The sequence below is a fragment of the Chelonoidis abingdonii genome, chromosome 6 (genome assembly GCF_003597395.2).
Source record: "Chelonoidis abingdonii isolate Lonesome George chromosome 6, CheloAbing_2.0, whole genome shotgun sequence".
Taxonomy (NCBI): domain Eukaryota; kingdom Metazoa; phylum Chordata; order Testudines; family Testudinidae; genus Chelonoidis; species Chelonoidis abingdonii.
The window spans coordinates 28,642,656-28,663,153 of record NC_133774.1 but is presented as its reverse complement, the minus strand read 5'-3'; the positions used below and the strand labels follow the sequence as shown (position 1 = coordinate 28,663,153).

Genomic DNA, 20,498 nt, shown 5'->3' with positions numbered 1-20,498 from the left:
CATCACTCCTCCAGAAACTTTTCAAAAAGGACAATTAGTTGTTCATCAAAGGACTGTGTATTCAGTGGCACAAACATTGAGGGTGGGCATAAAACAGAAGTTGTGATAATTGCAATAGATCCCACAGCTACCTAGCAGACCCATACAATAATGGACTGGAGAAAACTGGAAGAGAAGACTGCTACTGCTGATGGGATTACAGACGCAGATAGCTGAATACTTGCAGGAGCTGGAAGAGACAAGTGTGTCACAGGAGAGGATCTTAGTGCAGGCTACACAGCAAGAGCAGGAGCTGATCTGCCTGATCAGGAGACAGAAGTGTTTACTGCTATATAAGGAACTGATTAAGCTCCAGAATCAACCTCAGGGTACATCTATACAGCAAATAAAGGCCCGCAGCTGGCCCTAGTCAGGTGACTTGGGCTCATGGGTCTTAGGCGGCGGCACTATAAAACTGCTGTGTAGACAAGGGGGAAGGGTTCCAGAGCCCAGGCTCCAGCCAAGCCTGAATGTCTACATGGCAATTTTTAGCCCTGTGAGCCTGTGACGAAGTGGGGGTTTTCTTGGGGTTTTCTGTCTTTTCCAGGGTTTGCATGCACAGGGGGTGGGACTCAATGTACCTGGGTGTTACTGGTTTAACGAGGTGAGGGGAGAGGGAGTTTGTTGTTACAGAGGACCGGAGAGGGACTCGGGACCCCAGCCCAGGAGACACAACCGGTTCTGGCCAGTGGGAGGACAATGGGCTGCAGAGAGAGGACCCCGGTGACCTGACCAGCCGGTTCCAGCCAGAGGAGAGCTGCGAGGAAAGGGGACTCAGGCCTTCCTGTTTACAACCCTTTTTACCTGGAGAGAAGACAATGGACTGAGGCGGGGCTTGAGGCCAGGGATATCAGAGACCCAGCTGGGAAGCAGGGGGGCTCAGGCTGGCGAGGGGAAGCAGGCAGAGCCCACCTGGATGCAGGGAGACTGGGATGTGCTGTTATTGTGAGAGGCCAGGCCTGAGGCCCTGAGAGTTTCCTGTGCTGTGTTCAACTCTCAATAAACCCTCCTGTTTTATGCTGGCTGAGAGTCACTCTGGTCTAGAGAACAGGGTTGCATCAGCCCCTTTGGGGGTGAAGAGGCCCAGGGGGTCCAGAGTGCGTGGACTCCCCGAAGGGGCCCACGGCAGAGACAGACATGCTAAGGCTCAGAGAGGTGCGGCTCCAGGAGGTGGAGGGGCCTGACCCCGAGAGAGAGTGGACCCCCGAGAAGGGCTGTCTCACTGAAAGGGGCACCCCCCACGGACCGCACAGGGCCAAGTGTGGGCACGATCTGTGAGTCCGTGACAGAGCCCAAGTCGCTGACCCACCACCGTACCGTGGGCCTTTTATTCCAGCGTAGACATACCCTCTGAGGAAGGGAGGATTGAAATATGATTCTGAGATGGATAAAAAACTAGAAAGCCTAGAGGCTGAAAGGGCTGCCTTGCAAAGGGAACTGGACGTATGCAAAGAGAGAGGCTGGCTCTTCAAAGATACATCTGCTGGAGGAAGATAAGAGCTACCCTGACGTGAATGTAGAACATGGAGAATCAGAAAAGGAGAAGGTGAAAAAGGCCCTGTCACCAATCAGAGGAACTGCAATGCAGAGCCCCAACCGAAACAGGTCTAAGATGAACTGGTCCATCCCAAAGCGAGAGGGAGACAAAGATGCCTCCATGTACAGAATATCGGTAAAGCAGTGTTGGTGGAAGAGGACCAGAAATGGGTCATGCTAAATGAGATGCTCAAAGCCGCAGGCAAACATATGCAGTCCTTAGTATTTGGGACCCCTAAAAGGAATATGAACATAACTAGAGATGTTCTGAACTTTTTGGGCGGTGGTGTGGGTGTATTCAGGGAGGCTGCTCTCCAGGAGACCAGGAAGTTGACCTGTACCAGTTTAACTTGGGTAAAAGCCCATTTATGTTGAGTATGATGGAAGTAGCTAGAGAACTGCACATTTTAGGGATTCAGCATATGACAACTATAATATTCCAAAGATTGAAGAACTACATTCACCACATGGGCTATATATGGCATTGAGACACTGTGACAGTCTGTACCCCATGTTCATCCTTTTTACAAGACCATGATAAATTTTGTACAAATTATGCCTTGTGAGGTACAATTTGAAAACTCATACTCTGCTGAACATTGTTGTCCTGGTAAAATGTGTATCAACACTGTATGTAAAGTTATAAGATTCTACTGTATGAAATTGCTGAGGCGTGTCCCAAGTTTAGAAAAATAGCTTCAGACCAGTTCCCCAAAGACGAAATGCTAGTCAACACTTTAACCAGGTGTCAAGAAAATCAAGTGGACCATCACCTAATTAAGTGGACATCCTTTAGCAGGAAGGAGGGGGTAAGCGAGAACTTTACATATTGGCAATGGAGCAGCTGCAGGTTTCCGTAGATTGAAGTGTTTGGGAACTTCCATTTGAGATAATAGAAAAACAATATGCACAAATGCTGTCAATAAAATGATAGACTTTCTATGAGCTTATATTGTACTGCCCAGCACCCTCCTGGACAAGATGCACATTTCTGAGGATAAGTCTAAGACTGAGAATTTGCTGGTGTCGCTCTGCAATTAATTCAAGAGTGACTGGCTAGAGCACTCATCTAATCCAGCTGGGAGTGATTTTGCATGCTAGAGGCTGTGTGTGAATAGGCCAGGAGTGATTGTTCTCATAGCAAAGCAGTGTAAAAGGCACTCCAGGTTGGAAAGTTGAGGGGATACAGCTGTTCAGATGTCCAGATTGTACCCTGGGTAATGTCACAGAGAACCAACTTCTGGTCACTTCATTTCTTTTTAATTATAAGGAACATGGGAGTTTGGTAGGTATTTGCTAGACTTCCTCGTAGTGCCATGCCAAAAGTGTTCTGGTGCTGGTTTGAAAACTCAAATCCTGCCCTCCCAACACCCTCCCACCCTGCAAAAATGCTACCATCATCAAGTATCAGAGGGGTAGCTGTGTTAGTCTGGATCTGTAAAAGCAGCAGAGGATCCTGTGGCACCTTATAGACTAACAGACGTTTTGGAGCGTGAGCTTTCGTGGGTGAATACCCACTCCGTCAGATGCAGGTAAGTGGAAATTTCCAAGGTTAGGTGCTATATATGCTAGCAAGGCAGCTAGAGATAACGAGGTTAGTTCAATCAGGGAGGATGGGGCCCTGTGTAGCTTGGGTTGAAAACCAGGGAGGGAAACTGGTTCTGTAATTGGCAAGCATTCCAGTCTTTGTTTAGTCCAGAGCTGATGGTGTCAAAATTTTGCAGACTGAACTGAAGTCATAGCAGTTGCCTCTTTGAGTCTGTCCTGAAGTTTTTTGCTGCAGGATGGCCACTTAACGGTCTGTATAGTGTGGCCAGGGAGGTTGAAGTCGTCCCTGAATACAGGTTTTGTATATTGCCAGTCCTGGATATCATGATTTAGTTTTAGTGTCCTTTATCCTTTTCCGTAGTGACTCAGTGATGGCGATGTAATCATGCAGAGGGGGCATTGGCATATTGATGGCGTATATCTTTGTGATGAGGACATGAACGAGGATAGTAGTGGCTGATCTGTTTAGGCCTGTGATTGGTGATCGCTGGTGTTAGATATGTGGAAGAGTGCAGTGAGGTTGATTAGCATGATTGTTCTGAGTAGTTACATGGTACGGTGTGCAGTTGCTGGTGAGAATACGTTTCAGGTTGGCAGTGTGATGATGGGCCAAGATTAGATGCCACCAAGACTTGTGAAAGTTTGGATCATTTCAGGGTGGGTATAGATAGATCCCTGGATGGATGCGTGAGAGAGGGTTTAGCTAGGGGCTGTATGTGATGGCCAATGGAGTCCTTGCGTTCTTTCTTGGTTTGTCTTGACAGTAGGCAGGCTTCTTTTTTTAGGTACAGTCTGGCTCGTTGACTCATGTTTCCTATTTCTATCATTTTTTGCGGGGGGGATGTTAGTTTAGAGAAGTGGATATGGTGGAGATGTTAGGTTTGGTTGGGTGTTAGGGTGGTATTAGAAACCTAATATGCTTGGCTGTAGACAATGGATCGTGTGATGTGCCCGGGATGGAAGCTGGAGGCATGAAGGTAGGCATAGCGGTCGGTAGGTTTTCGATATAGGGTGGTGTTAATGTGACCATCACTTATTTGCACCGTGGTGTCTAGAAAGTAGACCTCCCATGTAGATTGGTCCAGGCTGAGGTTGATGGTGGGGTGGAAGTTGTTGAAATCGTGGTGGAATTTTTCTAGAGTCTCCTTCCCATGGGTCCAGATGATGAAGAATTATTTTACAAAGGACCCTTCCTAGCCTTTCCTGAAGCACTCTCAGTAATTAGATATTCTGAGTTTATCCACTTTGTTTCTGAGTTCTCTATAGAAAAACTGCAAGATCGCATAACCTTTCCCATATCATTTACGTTCTTAGGTCATAATTAATTTTACCTTGCTAAAACACTTTTCACAAGCAGCCACAGTTACATGAAGACAGCAAAAAAAAATACACAGAGCATTTTCTGTGTTGGGGATCTCCCAGCTAAAGGCCTTTTGTGAATGTAGCTAAGGAATCAATGGGCGCTTTCAATGCACTATTATGACTTGCAAGCAATTCAAGTAAACCCAAAAACTGCCATTACTAGGATTGTATAATTTCTCATCTGCAGTGCTCAAAGGTAAACACCTCTCAATTAAGTGCAGCAAAATATCTATGAGATGATACAAAATAACGCACCACATGTACTTCTACAATTTACAGCAGGTCTCCATACCTTTTGTGAGACCCTTTTCCAACCAGATCCATCAATAAGCAATTGCCTCAATATGTTCCTTTGAACACTCATGTTGGCTCACTAAGATGAAAAAAAGACAGTGAACCCAATTTGACAGGGCGCAAAAGCAAGACAAAGAATTTGGCTGGAAAAGCAAACAAGTGAAATAGAATAAAAAGGTAAGATTCAGACTGTATATCAACCAAGCTTATTGGTATAACTTCCCATTAGAACTTTTGAGAACCATGATTTTAATACTTGCCTTCCTTTGCATTTGCTAGACAAAAAGTCATGTTCTAAATTAGAAACAGGATGGGTTTTTTTTAATAAAAAATAGAGAACAAAATCCATCTCCTCTGGCCAAGTAGCCAGATCTGCTTTTCAAAGTCAAATTCTGCCCCATGCTTTCAGTAATTGAACCTCTTTCAGTATCCATGTCCGTAACAGTTGCACTAGCAAACTAATGGACAACGTTCTGGGTCCCAACAATTCAGCACTAAACTCTGTGCTGGAATCAGAGACTGTGACATTCAACAAGTCTGACAAACCCAAATCAACATCCTCACTAACTGGGAAAGCTCAGAAGTGGAAGTTGCAGAACCATCTGTAGATTGATCATCAGAAACATGGTCAAACTTTGCATCTTTCAAGAAATTTTATAGATCACTCAGTTTTCTGATCTTAAAGGGCCTGCTGCAGCCTGAATTTTTTTGAGCATCATGCTTGTGCTTGTAAGGGCTCATCTTCTAGTTCAAGACTCTACAGACATTTGAGTTACAATGAGTGGATTAGAAGCTTTTTTGCTTTAATTTACACATACAGAGCAAACTCCTTTAAGAAATCATCGTTTGCCAATAGCTACCACACTTCTGTGTCTGAGATTTGTAGAAAAGGGAAATAACTGTGGTATCTCAGATACTGGCTTGTCTACAATAGAATGTTTTGTTGCTTTAATTATACTGATCTTGTATAAGCACCCTTCCCCCAGTATAATTGCATCCATGCTAGAGCTAAAAACTGGTATAACTGTTTACTCCTGGGAGAATTCTGCATCAGTGCATGTGCGCAGAATTCATGTCCCCCACTGATTTCTTTTCTTCCGTACAGAAAAATGACTTCTGACGGGGAAGTAAAGAGAAGCTGCAAGAGCAGTCATGCCCCTCCCTGGCAGTGCAGTCATGTTGGTTCAGGTGCCCGGAGCAGCCAACAGAGATGTAAATCATGACGGGGAGGAGGGGGGAGGAAGTTGTATGTGTGAGAAAGAGACACTCTATTGCAGCATGCTTGGCGTGGAGGGGCTGGGCTTCAGGGTGTTTCTGAGGAGGTAGGCCTGAGACAGGCTCTGTCCCCTCAGGAGAGCAGAATGTAGCAGCCTGCCTGCTTAGTGAATTTTTCCTATTGTCTTTGTGAATTCCCCAGAAGTATAAAACAGGTGTAAAAATTGTAAGGCTCTTTTAGATTGCCAGAGTGGTGTAAAGTACAGTATGGCCTTATAAATGCATACGTTGCCTTAGCAACTAGAACTGGTCTAACTTTTTGGACTGAAAAAAAATTCCTATCAAAATATGCTCCATGAACTGTTTGCTATTTCCTTTTCTGGAGATGGTCAGTGGCCAATATAAATTGTGAATTTGATTCCCCAGTCCTCACTTGCTCTCCAGTTGCCCATGATGTAACACTGAGCATATGGCTGCATATATTTGTTGACTAATAACTAGATATAAAGGGTGAAACCTATCTATTACTATTAGGCAAGGGGGGCTGGGTGTTCCTCTAGTGCTCCCCACGCTCCCCAATCCCATTCTCCCTCCATTATATTGTAGTTTAAATAAATTACCAAAATAATTGAAACGAGTGATTATATTGCATTATTTTGACAAATAAAATATGTAGATTTTTAAAATATTGTGCACAGAATTTTTAGGTGCAGAAGTCCCCCAGGAGTATATAACTATGCAAAAAATCAGCCACCAAACTAACATAGTCAAACCAGTATAACTTTTCTAGTGTAGACCAGCCCTTGGTAAATGCTGTCTTTTAATGATAACCATTGAAAATACACTAAAAGAATAACCTAGGCAATGCTTTAATTATGGATTCATGCTCATGGTTCCAAAGCTATTGTTCCAAGCAGGGGCGGCTCTAGACATTTCGCCGCTCCAAGCACAGCGGCATGCCATGGGGGGCGCTCTGCTGGTCGCCGGTCCCGCAGCTCTGGTGGACCTCCCGCAGGCATGCCTGCGGAGCTTTCGCTGGTCCCGCGGCTTCAGTGGACCTCCTGCAGGCGTGCCTGCGGACGGTTCGCTGGTCCCGGGACCAGCGGACCCTCCACAGGCATGCCGCCAAAGGCTGCCTGCCTGCCGCCCTCCCAGCGACCGGCAGAGCGCCTCCCATGGCATGCTGCCCCAAGCACGTGCTTGGCGTGCTGGGGCCTGGAGCTGCCCCTGGTTACAAGCCATGTTCATTTAAATGTAACAGGTCTAGTGAAAGGTGTCCACACAATTTCCCTTGCTATCTAAGCATATGCATATCGCATATGTGGTTATGTCCCTGAAATAGCACATGCATTTGGGGTGAAAAGTTTTGAGGATTTAGCCCTCAGATTTGGATAAGTGTGACTAGAAGGCAGAGGACCAGTGCTGACATTTACAGGGATGAGAACCAGGACACATGCAACAAGAAGTGTGATGCTTCCTTGGGATGCCCAGAACTGTGAGTCACCTTGTTATCCCCCTGCCTCCGTGAGAGAGAGAGAGACTTACTTTTGTTTAAGTGAGCATCCGCTCTCTGATGTCACCAATCTGTTGGCTACACAAACAATCTCCTCAGCCCTTACTTTGCAATAGGTGCATCCCAGCCCCTAAACTCCCCTGAAGCACTTCCCCTGAAGTGTACAGCCTTTAACCACTGGACACTCCCAGAAATTACCAGGTAAGCTGTCCTCAAAGGAACAGTGCAAACATCAGCTTGTTTGGTTCAACGGAGGATCAGCTGCAATATAATATCACAGCACTCAGATATATTTACAGTGAAAACAATCAGAAGTTTATTATCAAAGGCTAAGATTTAAGAGACAGCGAATAAGTATAATGGTGGAAACAGAAATGGTTACATATAAAACAAAAACTATAACATGCTTTCTACAATCTAAACTTAACTTTAACAGGCTAAACTGTTGTCTATCTCCCAGCATCTCTAACCATGATGTCGATCCCCCTTTCATGGCTGCAAAAGCTACTGTCCTTTTTGTTTCTTCAGTGAGAGATGAAGGAAATCTTTCTGCCTTCTCCTACTTCCCAAAGTCATTGTTTTCTCCCCAGAGTCAGGATGACCCCATGGGGTTTACTCCCTGGTGTGCTGGCTCCATGTTGACTTTACATCTTCATGTTGACATTGTACACAAACCAGATTCCATTGTGTTGGTTTACAATGCTTTTTTTACATATGAATCAAGTACACTGACTACATCCTTTGTATGTCAACCCTGCCTGAGACATAGTCTCTAAAACATATTTTCAAGAACATATACACAACTCCTTAATATCATCCATCCATGCATCTCACAACAATTATGAGGATCAGTATGCCCGATTAGAGACTTCAGTGACCTTCTTTGGATAAATACTTTAAAAGTGGTGCGCTAGGTGTAATGAGTTTGAGGCCTGTTAGGAGTTGCTGTTACAGAACAGTGAACCCTTTGCAAGCTGGCAGCAATGGGCCTCTGTGTCACAGGAAGAAGTCTTGGAGGAGTACAAAACTGGGCAAATTGGAGATGAATAATCCAGAGAAGAAAATACAGGTCAAAAATGGCTGAGATAAAGTAGTAGTAGATAGATAAATGTGTCTGACTTCATATCAATGTGAGTTATTGATTTAATAAAAGGTAATTTTACAAGGTGAACTGTGGTGCTTTTGACCCTCCCACATGCTTTGTAATGAAAAGTGACTGATTTATTAGCACGACAGGTTTACCTAATAACAGAAGAGCTGGAAACGAGTCAGCTCTAATTTCTACAGAGAAAGTTCTGTTTGTTGTATATGTATTTCAAAGTAAAAAGCATGCATTCGGATCTCTACCTTGACCTTGGTATATACTGAAGCACAAAGCCATGTAGAGGAGTATTGTCTGAAGCACAGAATGATCCATCAGTTATCCACCTTCTCCTGAAAAGGACAGATTGGAAAAGAAAAAAAAAACTTTCTTTTAGTTTGAATTTTATGCTAGAAAATTGAGCCTGATATCACTTAAATATAGGAAGCATGAACAAAGGAAAACAGGACATAAAGAGATATTACAGTTATCTTTTTGGATCTGGTTACACTATGCGGAAATTAAGCTAATTTAACAAAACAAGATTGGACCGTAATGGTCTGATGTTGTGAGATACAGAGCACTCTCAATTCCCATCACAGTCTCAACACCTTGCCCTGTCACTACAGAAGATATTTTCCCACAGGAAACAGTTATTCCAACTTAGTATCCCTGGACACCTGTGAATAGTACCCCATGTTTAGAATAATACAATATTAGGGTTGGAAGGGACCTCAAGAGGTCATCTAGTCAAAGCAGGACCTAAACCCCAACTAAATCATCCCAGCAAGGGCTTTGTCAAGCCTGACTTTAAAAACCGCTAAGGAAGGAGATTCTTCCACCTCCCTAGATAACCCATTCCAGTGCTTCATCACCCTCCTAGTGAAAAAGATTTTCCTAATATCCAACCTAAACCACCCACACTGCAACTTGAGACCATTACTCCTTGTTCTGTCATCTGCCACCACTGAGAACAGTCTAGATCCATCCTCTTTGGAACCCCCTTTCAGGTACTTGAAAGCAGCTATCAAATTCCCCCTCATTCCTCAATTCTGTAAACGAAATAATCCCAGTTCCCTCAGCCTCTCCTCATAAATCATGCGCTCCAGCCCCCTAATCATTTTTGTTGCCCTCCACTGGACTCTTTCCAATTTTTCCACATCCTTCTCGTAGTGTGGGGCCCAAAACTTGACACAATATTCCAGATGAGCCTGGACTTCAGATAATATGCAGACTTTGACTCACCTCAGGACACTGAATGGCAGTATCCTCTGGAGATATATTGTGGGGAAAGGTCCAGAAGACCTGGTGTGTTATTTGAAAGACATTCTTATTGAGGTTGCAGGAACATAACAATCCCGATGTGTAGAGAACAATGTAAATATGGCAGGCGACCAGCTTGGTCTTAACAGTGAATCCTTGCTGATCTTAAACACAAAAAGACGCTTTACAAGATGTGGAAGATGGACATAATGACCAGGGAGAAAAGTTAAATAAAATTTGCTCAGTGCCATGCGTGGAGTGAATCAGTGTAAGGCAAATCACACTTGGGTTGCAGCTAGCAAGGGATGTTAAGAGTAACAGAAGGGTTTCTACAGTATAGTTAGTAACAAGAAGGTGGTCAAGGAAAGTGTGGGCCCTCTTACTGAGATGGGGGGGCACTAGTATATCAGATGTGTGATAAAACTAATTGACTCAGTGCTTTTTTCACCTCTGTCTTCACGAACAAGGCAGCACCCACATCTACTGCCTGGCAGCACAGCATGGGAGAAGGTGACCAGCTCGGGGAGAAAGATTGGTTCATGGACTATTAGAAAAGCTGTTGATGAGCAAGTCATGGGGCCAGATGCGCTGCATCGAGGTACTAAAAGGAGTTGGCAGATTTTGATTTTGCAGAGCCATGGCCATTATCTTCAAAACTATGGTATCAGACCATATGGTCCAGATGATGAGAAAAAGGTAATGTAGTGCAATCTTTTAAAAAAGAGAAGGAGGAAATCGGGAGACTACGATCAGTCCAGCCCATCTTAGTCCCGGAAAATCATGTAGTTTCAGGTCCTAAGGAATCAATTCTGAAGTACTTTTAGGAGAGGAAAAAGGATAAACAGAACAGTATAACAGCATTGACTTCACAAAGGAACAAGTCATGCCTGACTAACCCAGTTGCCTTTATATGAGGAGATAACTGGCTCTGTGGAGAGGGAAACAGTAGATGTGTTATTCCTTGACTTTAGCAAAGCTTTTGAATCGGTCTCCACAGTATTCTTGCCAGCAAGTATAGAAAATATGGGCTGGATGAATGGAACTATAAATTGGTTAGAAAGCTGCTATATCGTTGGGCTAACGGGTGTGAACAATGGCTCCATGTCCTAGCTGGCAGCTGGTATCAAAGCCGAGTGTCCGAAGGGTCGGTCCTAGGGCCAGTTTTGTTCACATATCTTCATTATGATCTGAACTAGGCATACCTGAAGAAACCCTTCTTGTTACTCTTAACATCTCTTGCTAGCTGCAACTCCAAGTGTGATTTGGCCTTCCTGATTTCACTCCTGCATGCCTGAGCAATATTTTTATACTCCTCCCTGGTCATTTGTCCAATCTTCCACTTCTTGTAAGCTTCTTTTTTGTGTTTAAGATCAGCAAGGATTTCACTGTTAAGCCAAGCTGGTCACCTGCCATATTTACTATTCTTTCTACACATCGGGATGGTTTTTTCCTGCAACCTCAATAAGGATTCTTTAAAATACAGCCAGCTCTCCTGGACTCCTTTCCCCTCATGTTATTCTCCCAGGGATCCTGCCCATCAGTTCCCTGAGGGAGTCAAAGTCTGCTTTTCTGAAGTCAGGGTCTGTATTTTGCTGCTGTCCTTTCTTCCTTGTGTCAGGATCCTGAACTCGACCATCTCATGGTCACTGCCTCCCAGGTTCCCATCCACTTTTGCTTCCCCTCTAATTCTTCCCTGTTTGTGATCAGTAGGTCTAGAAGAGCTCTGCCCCTAATTGGTTCCTCCGGCACTTGCACCAGGAAATTGTCCCCCACACTTTCCAAAAACTTCCTGGATTTTCTGTGTACTGCTGTATTGCTCTCCCAGCAGATATTGGGGTGATTGAAGTCCCCCATGAGAACCAGGGCCTGTGATCTAGTAACATCTGTTAGTTGCCTGAAGAAAGGTTCGTCCACCTCATTCCCCTGGTTTGGTGACCTGTAGCAGATTCCCACCACCACATCACTCTTGTTGCTCACACTTCTAAACTTAATCCAGAGACTCTCAAGTTTTTCTGCAGATTCATACTGGAGCTCTGAGTTTAATGGACCTGATTTAGGTCAACTCTACTTGAGGACTCTTTGAATTGCTTAATGAGTGCTCAGAAACTTGCAAAAGCAAACCTCCTCTTTGGAAGTTTTTCTTTTCTACTCAGTCAAGAGGATCTTCCCATTTGCATTCTGCTTTCTTCAAAATTGTTTAAAGCATGAAATACTAGCTGATGCTTATGTTCCTGTGATAATCATGGTGTTGATGTCACTATATGTTCTATGTGTCAATGATGTGAACTGTGACATTGTTTAAGTTTTAATCATCTGACATTCCACATATACATACGAGAAAAATCAAGACAAAATCTCCTCAATTTATCACTAACTAAAACTGCCAATTATAGAATATTTGTGTTGTGCCTGGGTTTACTCATCTCATGAGAAATAAACAAATGTGGTGTTAATCTTAACCTAGTACAAGAAAAGGACAATTCCTGATGATATAAGAAACCCTGATCAGAGAGAAAAAACCCAAAGCGTAAATCTCATGTCACCGTTAGGCAAAGCTGAAGCACAGAACCCCTCCCCTTAAGTGAAGCACGTAGTAGCAGGAGTTGAACTACTACTCATCTAATTTGAAGCTGCTGCTCGTCTCATTCTGGTAAAGGCAAACAGAACACAGCCAATTTTGTTTCTGTATTAGCACAAGGCATTAAAAGTAATATTTGTGTTTAAACCATAGATCTATTATAGCCGGCATGGAAAACTTCTCTAAAAACACTAATATGCATATATTATAAGATTAAAGAAAGCCAATAAGATGTCTTTCTGGATGCACGCAACGTAAATCCACTGTTCTCATGTCTGTCCAAGACTCAAGGAACTGATAACTATAGCTTTGTCAGGCTGACTTCACAGGTAGAACAGAATCTGAAACGCACTATGTGAAACCATGTGGGTTACTTTACAAAATAATAAATTACAGTAAACCGAATGTAGACAAAGAGAGGAACTAGTGCATGCTTACAATAAGCCACACAATGCTGGACATTAGAACTTGTTTTACTGAGAGAGAGAATGCTGACTAGGATATTCAGGTTATTCTCAACTGTCTTTGAACACTGCTACACAATTTTTCATTTTCTAAAGACAGAGGCAGAAGCAATTTCGGTTTAATTTCTCATGCTAGCGAAGCAAGAATAACCACTTCCTTACCCACTGTAAAAAAAATTCTTACAAGTACAAACATATTCAGCAGACTCTCCCAAATCTGAACATCAATTATCTTTACATTCTGTACTACAAGCACTGACTTCAATGAGTTTCTCTGCATTTATGCTGAAGTAAGTGAACACAGAATCTAGTTATACGAGTCTGCCAGTTAAGAGGGGTCAAAGAAATGGAAATACCGACTTTATTTGTTAAAAATATTACTGATTCAGGGATATATTAATTTGTCGCCGGGAGTGAATTTTTATACTGTTTGGCCAAATAATTGATCTCCCTACATATAACACATAGTATGTTCATATTCAGTGAATTCACATATAACCAAAGGACTGCTGCAAGAGCTGGCTATAGCAAACCAGTTATTTGCACTGTTAAAAAGTTTAGAAAAAAATTTCTAGCTGATTTAATTTAAGAGAGATCAAAGGAAAATTATTCATATGAGTTTTGCACAAATTTCCCTTTCTGATAAAGACTAATGGATAGTCTCTCCTGCATAAGTGCAATATGGAACTAAGCAGAATCCTTTCAAAGTAAGTAACATTAAACCTCGGACAACATTCTATTTAATGGATTTTATTTCAATTATACCAAAGGAGTACAGAGACACAGCTCTTTCTCCTCTTATTTAGAGGAAAAAATCATTTAAAGTAAGTGGTGCTGAGTCTGTTTGTATTCACACCAATTTCATGCCAGTATAACTCTGTTTATTTCAGATGCATTATTCCCTGTTTATTCCCTGTATAAAGGAATCATCTCTTGTAGGATGTAGCCCACGTTATTTTATCTGATTGCTGTTGGTGATGCAGACTAATTATTGCTCATTATGGGCTTGATACTGTGAAATGCTGAATACCCTGGCCCTGATTAAGCACAGCATTTAAGTACATGCTTAACTTTAAGCACATCAGCAGTACTAGTAACTTAAAATTAAATATGCACATAAGTGCTGTTCTACATTGGAGATAGCACACTCAGCAATTTATAGGATCAAGCTCACTCATGACACACACACAATGAAATGAGAAAGCAGTCTTTATTTTTAACCAGGGGGTCAGTCTTGTAGTCCTTATACAAGCTAACTTTCCATTAAACAAGTCACTGGGGCACACCTAATGTGAAACAAGTTGACAAATCTGGTAAATTCTGTCTCTATTACAGGTCACCTTTCAATTAGCATGGGCAGGCGAGAGAGCCCATTTGCATTTGCATGCACTTCTGTTCTTTGATTTTGATGTCATAGATGTAACCAGCTAAGAAAAACTTCCTAACTGTAAGTATGGTAGGACAATGGAATAAACCGCTTAGGGAAGTCATGGAATCTCTTTCACTAGACGTTTTCAAAAAAAAAAAGGCTGGACAACCATTTGTCTTGCACGGTATACACACAACAAATCCTGCATCTTGGCAGGGTATGGTCCCTTCTAACCCTATGGTTCTATGATTCTAAATTCACTGGAAATTTTGACTGAGTAAGAACTGCAAAATCAGGCCTTTGCCTAAACTAGTTTAAAAAAAAAGTTTTGGTCTAAACTGAAATTTTAAACTACTTTCTAAAAATGAATACAAATGTGACCACCTAACTCCATTCATGTGCAGCATCAATTGATTTAGCGTATTTCATTTATGATATTTTATTGTTACTTATTATACATTAAGAACGGATGGTACAATATTATATTCCTTTCTATGCATCATATATATTCCTGAGCTAGTTGCAGCATTCAGCACTATTCAACACTATAATGATCTAATGCAGCATTTCTCAAACTGGCATCCGCAAGGGTACTCCAGGGGGTCCATCAACCCCGCTGCTGAACTCCTCCCCTTCCCTTCCAGTGCCTCCTGCACACCAGGGAAAGCGCTGTTCAGCGGCATGCAGGAGGCGCTGGGAGCAAGGGGGAGGAGTTGAGCAGCGGGGTTGGGGATGGGGTGTGCTCGGGGGGAAAGCAGAAAGAGGCGGGGAAGAGAAGAGGTGGGGGAGGGGCCTTGGGGCTAATGGGGGGGTTTGAGAGTCTGTGAAAAATTTTAAATGAAAATGGGGGGCCTCGGGTTGCTAAAGTTTGAGAACCACTGATCTAATATAATGCTATATTTTGATCATATTTGTGTGTGATTGTAGTTAATTAAACTAAATTACAATGAGGCTACAACACCCCATTAAAAACCCAAAAAAATGTATTAAACATTTAAATAACTAATATTTGATTACGAACTAGGTAAGAAACATAATTCTTAATATGTAAAATATATAGTTATGGCTAATGCTTTGACTCAAGTGTCTTCCACAGAGCCATAAACATTCATTCTTCATTTATACAAAAGCTTCAGATTGCAAATACCTGTAGTAAACAAACAACCCCATGATTAACTCCAATTACTGTCAATCACTTATTTCATAAAAATAATAATTATAAACAGAGCAGCATTCACCGACTGTCTTTAACAGTATAAAACATTTCAGTCAAGGCTATGCCTTTGTAGAGCACAGAGCATATAGCCTTACCCACTGTCTGCAAAGCATACAAATTCCAATCTTTTATAACCAGTGAACTAATCCAGATGGGAGAACCTTAACTTTAGCACGTGTATCCACCATGTATTTAGAGGTACACTATTAATTTATCTGATATGGGATACCAGTGCCCAGCGCTTTGCCGCATGAGATGATCGTACTAAAGGAAATATCAGAGTCCCTGATAAAAGTGGTCGCATGTGGCTCCACGTTTACAGCATGCATTTCAGGCCTCCCATCATTGCGAACCAGTATACGACAGTACTCTAATTTAAAGTGTCCTTCATTCCCACGAGCCTGGCACACAGTTCTATACAGGCAGGCAGGGAAGTTGACCAAGGAAACAGTGAGAAGCTGGCAACTTTTGCTGCTGATGGTGTGGAACAGGAGTAGGTAGCATTTATGTCTTTTTTTTTGGGTGATGGAAGCAGAAGCAACTAATGGTTTAAGTGTAGACACAAAGGTAGAAGCAATCTGAGACACAGACCCCTTTCAAACCAGGCTCTCTCAAATGCCTCACTGCTAGCAACTGAAGCATCAAAAGTTAGAGTTATAACATCTTCGGCCAGTAACTTTTCACCCAGGCAGTCATTAGCTATGCTAGTCACAAAAATATCCCTGAGCATGTTCATCATAATGTTCCCAAATTCATAGTCCTGGGCCAACCATCACAAATGACACGCAAACTTACATATGGTTTTGTTGGGCTGCTGGCAAGCTTCAAAATATGTTTTCCTAAGCAAAACAGAATCTCCAGTCCCAAAATAATCATTGAGGCGCTGCACAGCCACATCAAAGGAGGACTTGGGCTCTGGGAGTCCATCATAAATATCAGTGCCACCACTGGCTAATCAGTTCTGTAGCAAGGATAATCTAGCAGCATCAGAAAGTTCAAGATCTGCATAGTTCCAGAAATTCCAAATAAAGTATTGCCAGTCAACAGCCAAAGAATGTGCAGGCAGCATGTGTTGCAGAGTAGACGCACTTGTCGCCATAATGTTACTCTCTGATCCACCCCAGAACAGTTATCCCAAAACACAAGGAAATCGAAGCAAGACATGCAAGTAGGTGGTCAATCAAACCAAAACATATAATAACCATGAACCAGGCAAGTCAGCAACAGTGTGAACAAAACATAACAGTCCAAATGGCAGGTTTGTAGCAGCAGGCCCTGGGTAACCACACACACCCAATGCTACGTACATATACAGAAATAGGAACTGGAACACTGAGTTTAGAGAGCAGGAACCAGAAAATGAGCAGGAAGGCCACACACACACACCTCTGTCATTATGAGGACAAAAAGAATCTCAACCTTTGAATAAAATGCATATTTAATTTCAATAAAACATAATTCTTGAACAGTCATTTTAAGATTAACCAAATCTTTCTAAAAGGGAACATAGAGTCATAACTGAACAATAAAGGGGAAAAGGATTGAGAGGGAGAGGAAACAGATCTGTTATCCCCATAGCCAATAACCAGGCAACAGTATTGCCTGTGAGACCAAAGTGAGCAAATGAAACATGCCCCCAAATCTCAGAAAAGATGACAAGTATAGCTCCTGTCTCATCGATTAATTTAATTGTTCAGATGTCATTCCAAAGAGATAATAAAGTTATACTCCTTGAGAAATACTACTGTACTGTGCTATCTAATGAAACATTACCATCAGTTTGCTTGGCTCTAGAGGAAGTCATGAATTATTGTAATGGGTTCACTGGAACCAGATGTCTATTTATTTAACTCCTGCATGCTGTAGAAAAGGTCAAGGCACTCTCATGCAAGTAGTCTGAATAAGGCAGACATGGAATTTTCATGCTTTTCCCCTGCCATTTACTTTAGTTATCAAAATAATTCCATATTTTGAAACAGCAATTCTTTGGAAGTCAGCTACAATGGTTCAGCCAAATATTTTATACCAGTATCACTCAGTGATTAGATTAAAAAGATAGCATCATATTTTGGGATGGATTCTGTGAGCCTTACCCATGCAGAGTAGAGCTAACTGCACAAACAGTCCCATACTGGAGTATGGCACAACAGGGCCAGGCTGTATATGTGTAGATTTAATAGGCTATATATGAGCAGATTTATTTACACTAAACCACTTTACACCACTCTAGTAATGTAATGGGGCCTTAAATGGATGTTAAATGAAACTCACTCTAAGACCCATTGCCAGAGTGCTATAAAATATCTTTACTATAAATGATAATCACGCCCTGCTTCCAAAGTCTTTTATTTTACAGTTTACTGCTAATTTGAGATATTTTTATTTACAAGTTTCATAAGGTTGTATAGAAAATCTGCTTCTTCAAATTACATTTATGAGCTAATTTTGTAGTCTGCCAAGATGCCTGTACACCTAAATTTTACCACTAAGAAATTAAATCCATAAATAAACTATTTTACTCAGTTGTGGGGTTTTAAATAATATTTTCCACAGTACAATAAACAGAGGAATTTGCATGTCTGAATAAATGTATTTTTCACATCTGCACTAAAATCAGAAATACACATAAGGTTAACTGATTACTTGCCAATTATTTTTTTCCTTATCTTTAGTCACATACATTTTCTTCTGACCATTTCAACACCCTGAGTGAGATACGCATTTGGTGTAAATCAGTGTAGCTTTATTGGTTTCAATACAAGTATGCCACTTTACACCTGCTAAGGATCCAAGTTTCCACTATTCTTTAAAATGTTTGCTCTCTTTTCAGCCTGTTTGCTCAAGTTTAAGGACCCTCAGTATGTGACTCTTAAGACATGATACTTCAAACTCAATTCATGTGAGCGAGGTCAGCTTATGAGGAAGGGTTTGCAGGAGCAGGTTTCATTTGTAGAGGGAACTGTTGATGTTAGGCACAATAGCAATCCACCAGTCTTATTCCTTCAAGAACTGCCCCAATAGACTTGTTCCCTTTCCCCGCAATGGCTATGGGAAGAACCCTTTAACAGCAACATCGCTTATACCAATCCTTCCCATCCCTTCTCAGGTCTGGCTCAAGAACTGTCAGGCACGAAAGTGAGAGTGTGATAGTGAAGGAATTTAAAAAACAAAAAACCCAAAACAAACAAAACAAAAAACCCTGGGAGACAGATGATGACAGAAATAAAGAAACTGCAGCTGAAGAAGAAAAAAAAGAAAAGACAAATGATAACAGAGTGTCTGAACTATGGCCTGTCCTTTTCAAAACAAATCAAAGAAATGTGTTAAAAATAACATGCTAACACAAATACCTACCGGGTGACAGCTGAGTTTTGCCCTGTAAGACTTTCTTCTGCAATTTTCATGTCCTTCAGTCGCACTTTGTTAATTCCTTTCGCCCTTTTCCTGCTTACTCCGATCTCTCTTGCTCTCTCTCAACCCTGCACTTTATTTCTTATTTCCTGTTTTCCTGTCTTCCTCTCCTGTTTCCCTTCAGGAGAATGTTTGAAGAGCAGCCAAAGGAAACTCGTAAGCTAATGCTGCTCTGTTTTGCTCTGTGCAGTGAGAGGAGTTGCGAGGGTGGGGAAAATCACAGGAATGTTGCCAGCAGGGCCGTCCTTAGGATTTATGGGACTCTATGTAGTATTATTAAACTCAGGGCTGGTCGAGCCACCAGTGAAGGAAGCAGGTGCTTGGAGTGGCCAATGGAAAGGGGCGGTAAGTCCAGGTCTTCGACGGCAATTCAGTGACGGGTCCCTCAGTCCCTCTCTTCCTCTTTGAGCTGCCACCAAAGTGCCTTCAAAGAGGAAGAGAGAGAGTGAAGAACCCCCTGTCGAATTGCCACCAAAGGAGGAAGCGGCGCAACTGAGCTGCTGCTGAAGTGCCACCGATCGGCTTTATCTTTTTTTTTTTCCTTCGCTTCGCTGCTTGGGGCAGCAAAAAAGCTGCAGCCGGCCCTGATTAAACTGGTGCCCCTATGCCCAATGGCAGCCCCGGCTCACAGCCCAGAATGGGGGAGGGACAAGGCAGCAAAGGATACCGAGACGCCCGGCCAGCCTCATGGCAGCGGAGAGTCATAGTTCCCCGCAGAGACCCCCATACCCTCTCCCTCATGCAGAATGTGCAGTGCTGGCACTTTTAGCTCTGTGAATACGGCCCCTGCCTAAGGAGACTGCAGTGCGCACTGGGTGTGCAGGAGCCAACCCGCTCTTACCTGTTGTCATGGGCAGTGGGTGAAGCTGCTGCTTGGGGAGGCTGGCTCCCCAGCCCACCTCTTCTGCCTGTGGCCCTGCCTATACTCCACCCCTGCTCTGCCCCAGGCCTCGCCCTCACTCTTCCCAGGCCCTGCCCCCCACACTGTCTCCCTCCTCTCTTCCCTCCCACACTCTGCTCACCCCCTTCCAGCCAAATCCCTGAACCCAAATGAAGCAAATGACATTTGAAAAAAACACTTCTGCAATTTCTTTCTAAAGAAAATGTGCTTTTAATTAGATACCTTCTGCATGTCCAGTCTTCACCATCTGGCATGCAGTGGAAAACATGCCAGATGGTGACGACTGGATATGCAGATGATATTTAATTAAAAGCAGTAAACTTGGGAATACAAAATGTCAGTCACAGGTTTTTTGATATGCCCTGAAGTTTGTCAGAAATTTATTTGCCAAAACTCTGTAGTGAAAGCGAGTCAGCCGTCTTGCTGAATACAACATTAAATACTATGGAATGCATGATGCAGCGCTTCTCTGTTTTACATTTTCTTAATCACTATTTCTAAGCCGATTTTATATTTTAAATGTACTCTTAAGCCTTCATAAGGTAATCATTCCAGATTACGACATATTTAACTCACTGAAATAAAGACATTATTTTAAATTAATCAGTCACAGAGGTTTAGTATGTTCATAACAATGTTCGTTGCTTTTAGAAAAAGGGAACACTAATTTACTTTGTGTGATCTCCATAACAATAGACATGTTTCTGA

The 20,498-nt window shown here is 42.5% G+C and overlaps 1 protein-coding gene and 1 pseudogene across 2 annotated transcripts in view; one reads left to right on the top strand and one right to left on the bottom strand.

Moving 5' to 3' along the window:
* The window catches only part of OSMR (oncostatin M receptor), a 64,448-nt gene extending 45,529 nt beyond the window's left edge, over window positions 1-18,919 (bottom strand). For both annotated transcript variants that reach the window (XM_032773042.2, XM_032773043.2), the window contains exons 1-2: window positions 18,833-18,919; window positions 8,855-8,941 (exon numbers count right to left, since the gene is read on the bottom strand). In XM_032773042.2, the coding sequence (XP_032628933.1) occupies window positions 8,855-8,924 (70 nt within the window). In that variant the 5' untranslated portion in view covers window positions 8,925-8,941; window positions 18,833-18,919. The remainder of the gene's footprint in view (window positions 1-8,854; window positions 8,942-18,832) is intronic.
* LOC142047023 (uncharacterized) overlaps window positions 16,682-20,498 on the top strand; it is a 6,378-nt pseudogene continuing 2,561 nt past the window's right edge.